The sequence below is a fragment of the Epinephelus moara genome, chromosome 16 (assembly GCF_006386435.1).
Source record: "Epinephelus moara isolate mb chromosome 16, YSFRI_EMoa_1.0, whole genome shotgun sequence".
Classification (NCBI taxonomy): domain Eukaryota; kingdom Metazoa; phylum Chordata; class Actinopteri; order Perciformes; family Serranidae; genus Epinephelus; species Epinephelus moara.
In genome coordinates, this window is record NC_065521.1 from 1830558 (window position 1) to 1836841 (window position 6284).

General features: G+C 37.3%; 1 protein-coding gene across 1 annotated transcript in view; it reads right to left on the minus strand.

Moving 5' to 3' along the window:
* Nucleotides 1–4798: 4798 nt before the first annotated feature.
* LOC126402962 (T-cell surface glycoprotein CD3 zeta chain-like) overlaps nucleotides 4799–6284 on the minus strand; it is a 25576-nt gene continuing 24090 nt past the window's right edge. The window contains exons 7-8 of the mRNA XM_050065336.1: nucleotides 5034–5063; nucleotides 4799–4935 (exon numbers count right to left, since the gene is read on the minus strand). Coding sequence (XP_049921293.1) covers nucleotides 4870–4935; nucleotides 5034–5063 — 96 coding nt within the window. The 3' untranslated portion in view covers nucleotides 4799–4869. The remainder of the gene's footprint in view (nucleotides 4936–5033; nucleotides 5064–6284) is intronic.

The window sequence follows — 6284 nt, forward strand, 5'->3', positions numbered from 1 at the left end:
TCTCTCAATCAGCATGTTTTGAGAGGGCGCAGTTTCAAAATGACAATCTCAAAAAGCCAGCACAAATACCAAACTTAATAAAGCAAAAAAGTAAGAAAACCGAGAAAACAAGCAGGAGCGACTGCAACAGGCTGCACGCGTGGGCGCATGCACACTTACTCTTAATGACTGTTTGTTATTAACATGATATATAAAGATGATTCTTAAGGTGTTTATACGAGTAAAACGGGACACTCCTCTGCTTTAATATATTTATTGAGACATTTTAAAATCAGAAAAAAGCTTTTACAGCACAAACATGAAGCTAAAAGTTCATTCAGGACAAAATTCTCAGGAAAATATCAGAACAACAAAAACAACAACTGAATATTTCGGTATTAATTCAGATTTTACCGACAGCTGCTGAAATCATTCAAAGCAAATATTCTTCAGAACAAAAATAAAAACTCAAAGCTACATAATAAAAAGAGTGAAATTATTTTTAGAGGATAAAAATAAACTTCAGGCTGCGTTATTTTTAATTTTACAGTCAAATCTCAAAGCTGCAACATTTCAAAGTAAAGTTCATAAATACAGAAGAAATATACTGTGACATCATTATTTTATAACTAATTAATTAAAACTTTATTGATTTTAAATTAATTTATTTCAGCTCTTTTTTTTATTTGATCTGTTTAATTCCCTTTTCTGCTGTGATCAAATTAAAATGAGCTCTGGTGAAATGATTTTATCGTGAGAAGCAGCAGGAAGTAGAATCTTTGTCTTTTCTTACAGTTTATATTTTATCTGTATTTATTATTTTAACATCAAAGTCGCTCCAGATTTTTATCAAACTAAAGAAACAAAGAAAGACAAGTTTAAAGATAAGATAAAAAACTAAAAGCTGTTGAGTCTGTTTACTTCACGTCTCTGTATGTGAACAACAACGTGTGTGTGTGTGTGTGTGTGCTGTATGTGAACAACAACGTGTGTGTGTGTGTGTGTGTGTGTGTGTGTGTGTCGCAGATTAAAGTATCAAAAGTATCAATATACAATATTAAGCTTTCTTTTTATTTGTGTTTTTACACTCTCATCAATTTTATACACTTTATGTTTGTTATTTACCAATAAACTTTGTTGTTTACCAACAAACTCTGTTGTTTATCCATAAACTCTGTTGTTTATCAATAGACTTTGTTGTTTGCCTATAAACTCTGTTGTTTACCAATAAACTATGTTGTTTATCAATAAACTTAGTAGTTTATCAATAAACTTTGTTGTTTGCCAATAAACGTTGTTGTTTACCAATTAACTCTTTTGTTTACCAATAAACTCTGTTGTTTACCAATAAACTCTGGTGTTTGCCAATAAACCATTTTGTTTGCCAATAAACTCTGTTGTTTGCCAATAAACTTTGTTGTTTGCCAATAAACTCTGTTGTTTGCCAATAAACATTGTTGTTTGCCAATAAACTCTGTTGTTTACCAATAAACTCTTTTGTTTACCAATAAACTCTGTTGTTTACCAATAAACTCTGTTGTTTGCCAATAAACTCTGTTGTTCGCCAATAAACTCTTTTGTTTGCCAATAAACTCTGTTGTTTGCCAATAAACTCTGTTGTTTGCCAATAAACATTGTTGTTTGCCAATAAACTCTGTTGTTTGCCAATAAACTCTGTTGTTTACCAATAAACTCTGTTGTTTGCCAATAAACTCTTTTGTTTACCAATAAACTTTGTTGTTTGCCAATAAACTCTGTTGTTTGCAATAAACTCTTTTGTTTACCAATAAACTCTGTTGTTTGCCAATAAACTCTGTTGTTTGCAATAAACCTTTTGTTTACCAATAAACTCTGTTGTTTGCCAATAAACTCTGTTGTTTGCCAATAAACCTTTTGTTTACCAATAAACTCTGTTGTTTGCCAATAAACTCTGTTGTTCGCCAATAAACTCTTTTGTTTGCCAATAAACTCTGTTGTTTGTCAATAAACTCTGTTGTTTGCCAATAAACCTTGTTGTTTACCAATAAACTCTGTTGTTTGCCAATAAACTCTGTTGTTTACCAATAAACTTTGTTGTTTGCCAATAAACTCTGTTGTTTACCAGTAAACTTTGTTGTTTACCAATAAACTCTGTTGTTTACCAATAAACTCTTTTGTTTGCCAATAAACTCTGTTGTTTGCCAATAAACTCTTTTGTTTACCAATAAACTCTTTTGTTTACCAATAAACCTTGTTGTTTGCCAATAAACTCTGTTGTTTGCCAATAAACTCTGTTGTTTATCAATAAACTCTGTTGTTTATCAACAAACTCTGTTGTTTATCAATAAACTCTGTCGTTTATCAACGGACTCTGTTGGTAACGTAAAATGCTTTTAAGACGTAGTGAACAGCAAAAACAATCCTTTGTTAGATGTTAAAACAGATCGATTGATCACTTTAAAGATCCATAAAGGTTCATTTAAAGAATCATCTCTAACAACCCCTTAACATTTATTATTATTTCCACTTATCTTATTAGTCCAGTCCTCATCTAAAATTAATAAAATGCCTTACAGCTGAAAACAGGACACAATTTAACGTTTATAACATTTTAAGGGATTTTTTAATTCAATATTTAATACTTTACTGTAGGTTAAATGGGAATTTACTTTTTAAGGTATTCTGTATAGGTTAAGGGATTTTTATTCAGTGGTTAATACTTTACTGCAGGTTAAATGGGAATTTACTTTTTAAGGTATTCTGTATAGGTTAAGGGATTTTTATTCAGTGGTTAATACTTTACTGCAGGTTAAATGGGAATTTACTTTTTAAGCTATTCTGTATAGGTTAAGGGATTTTTATTCAGTGGTTAATACATTACTGCAGGTTAAATGGGAATTTACTTTTTAAGCTATTATGCCAATGTTAAGGGATTTTTATTCAGTATTTAATACTTAACTGCAGGGCCCTATTTTAGAAAGCAGGATCAGTGAAAACTCTGAGTTTGTTCAGCCTGAGATGAAACTCTGAGTTTTCCGTTTCACAAAGCCAGTTCAGTGTAACCCTGAGTCAGTTACTATGGCAACATACTCTGTGAAGCTAACCTGCTGAGTCACAGGTTTGCTTCATGTCAGCCTGAGGCTGAGCGTGTAGCAGGAAGTAGAAACATGGCGTGTCCTTTAGTGAATGAAGTGGTGGAGGTTGAGGCCCAGTGTATTCAGAGGCTGTTGTGTAAGGAGAAGGTGATTAGAGCCTGTTTGGATGTCTCCCTGGAGGAGTGTCTATATGAAAGATACTGTTTGACCTCACACTCTATCATTTATCTAACAATCTGTTCCACCCACATATATCACATATTACACATCCTGGATTTACATTATCATCACAGCACATTTTATGCATTGTCCTTTGATTCTTTTCTTTATAACATCAGAGACACTGAACACATCAGAGAGACAGCGGTTTGTCGGCCCGTAAGAAAAGTGTCTCTGGCTCTGAAAAGACTTTGGACCCTTGTTGTGGTTTTCCCTGGACATAAATCACAATCCATTATTAAAGTAATTACCACGGAGCATCGGTGGCTCAGTGGATGGAGCGGACGCCCCGTGATCAGACGCAGCGGCTGTGGGTTCAAACCCAGCCTGCTGTCCTGTGCTACATGTCGTTCCCTCTCTGCCCATAACGTTATGCTGTCCTGACATTAAAGGCAACAAAAGCCCAAAAATAATGTTTAAAAAAAGAACTGCAGGTTTGTCAGTGTTGATGAGAAATGAATCTACGTGGATACATGATGCAGTGATTCATGAATACTTTTCATATATTCAAAGACTCCGCGGTGTAACTGGCTCACTGATGGGACTCAACATCCCATAATAGCTCCATGTGAGAATAAAGGAGATTACATGAAGTCATTTCACAGCAGTTAAATGAACCTCAGCCTAATATTGACAGGATGAAGTCAGTAGAAACAAAACTTTTACCAGTCTGTTTAATATCTGTGTGTTTGATGTTGAGTATGTGCCCAGTGTGTTTGGGCTCCATCACATTACAGCTGAATACATTATATTCAAATATATGAACACTGTTAAGATAGAAACATGTTTCTGTATGTTAGACACATGACCTCATCACATGACCTCACCTCACATTACCTATTAACTCTGCAGTCTGTTCCCATCACACCTCACGCTGTTCAGCTGCAGCCATTCGCACTCATTAAAATCTCCCACTCAGTTCAAGCGGCTTTCTGCTCTCAGCCACTAAATATCATGTTATCTGCACTCTACTGATGATGTCAGTTGGTGCTCGCCGTGAACGCACCTCTCTCAGGCTGAACATACTCAGAGCTGATGGAGCTGATGCTGATCAGCTGTTCTGTTTCTCAGCTCAGGCTCAGTCAGCTCAGAGATCAGGCTCAGAGTTTGTTGAGCCTGCTTTCTGAAATAGGGCCCTGGTTAACTGTGAATGGATTTTTAAGGTATTCTGCTAAGGTTAAGGGGTTTTCATTCAGTATTTAATAATTCACTGCAGGTTAAGTCTAAATTTATGGATAAATGAATTGTTAAGGGTTTTAATGGCACTCCGCAGAGGTAAAGGTTTTTTTTTAGAGAAGTACACATCCCTTGAAAGGACATTCCTTTTTTTTTAAGGTGAAAATTAAGGGACTTTTTTGGGAGTAAATCGGATGGATAAGTGAACCAATTAAAGAGGGTTCATAAACTAATCCAAAATAATACCTTAAAATGTTACCCTCCTTATTTCTTCCCTTAAAAACACCTTAAAAACATCCTTATATGAGGATGAAGCTGAAGCTATTTGTTTGCTTGTTTTTGGATCTTGTCTGGGTAAGTACAAACTGTTTATCGTCATGGTGACGGTGAGACAATGGTGAGGCTGACAGGAAGTGATGCGTTAGCGAGGAGGAAGCTGCTGCATCTGCAGAGAGTCATAGGTGTCTCTGGTGACGGAGCTCAGACCCTGGAACATGGAGAACATTATTAATGATGAAGATGACGAAGGTAATGACGATGAAGGTGATGATGATGATGATGATGATGATGAGAGACTGAACTCACCTGGTACACCTGCTCATTCTTCCTCTGACGCTGAAACACAAACATCAACAATCATCAATAATCAATATCAGATCAATGATTCACAAACACCTTCTGTATAACCTGGTTCTGTATGACCTGGCTCTGTATGGCCTGGTTCTATATGACCTGGTTCTATATAACCTGGCTCTGTATGACCTGGTTCTACATGACCTGGTTCTGTATGACCTGGCTCTGTATGACCTGGCTCTGTATGACCTGGTTCTACATATCCTGGTTCTGTATGACCTGGCTCTGTATGACCTGGTTCTGTATGACCTGGCTCTGTATGACCTGGTTCTATATGACCTGGCTCTGTATGACCTGGTTCTGTATGACCTGGCTCTGTATGACCTGGCTCTGTATGACCTGGCTCTGTATGATCTGGTTCTACATGACCTGGTTCTGTATGACCTGGCTCTGTATGACCTGGTTCTATATGACCTGGCTCTGTATGACCTGGTTCTGTATGAGCTGGTTCTATATGACCTGGTACTGTATGACCTGGTTCTGTATGACCTGGTTTTATATGACCTGGCTCTGTATGACCTGGTTCTGTATGAGCTGGTTCTATATGACCTGGCTCTGTATGACCTGGTTCTGTATGACCTGGTTTTATATGACCTGGCTCTGTATGACCTGGTTCTATATGACCTGGTTCTGTATGACATGGCTCTGTATGACCTGGCTCTGTATGACCTGGCTCTGTAGGACTGGGTTCTGTATGAGCTGGTTCTGTATGACCTGGTTCTGCATGACCTGGTTCTACATGACCTGGTTCTATATGATCTGGTTCTATATGACTTGGTTCTGTATGACCTGGTTCTACATGACCTGGTTCTATATGATCTGGTTCTATATGACCTGGTTCTGTATGACCTGGTTTTATATGACCTGGCTCTGTATGACCTGGTTCTATATGACCTGGTTTTATATGACCTGGTACTGTATGACCTGGCTCTGTATGACCTGGCTCTGTATGACCTGGTTCTGTATGACCTGGTTCTACATGACCTGGATCTATATGACCTGGTTCTGTATGACCTGGTTCTACATGACCTGGTTCATGTAGAACCAGGTTCTGTATGACCTGGTTCTATATGACCTGGCTTTGTATGACCTGGTTCTACATGACCTGGTTCTGTATGACCTGGTTCTATATGACCTGGCTCTGTATGACCTGGCTCTGTATGACCTGGTTCTACATGACCTGGTTCTGTATGACCTGGTTCT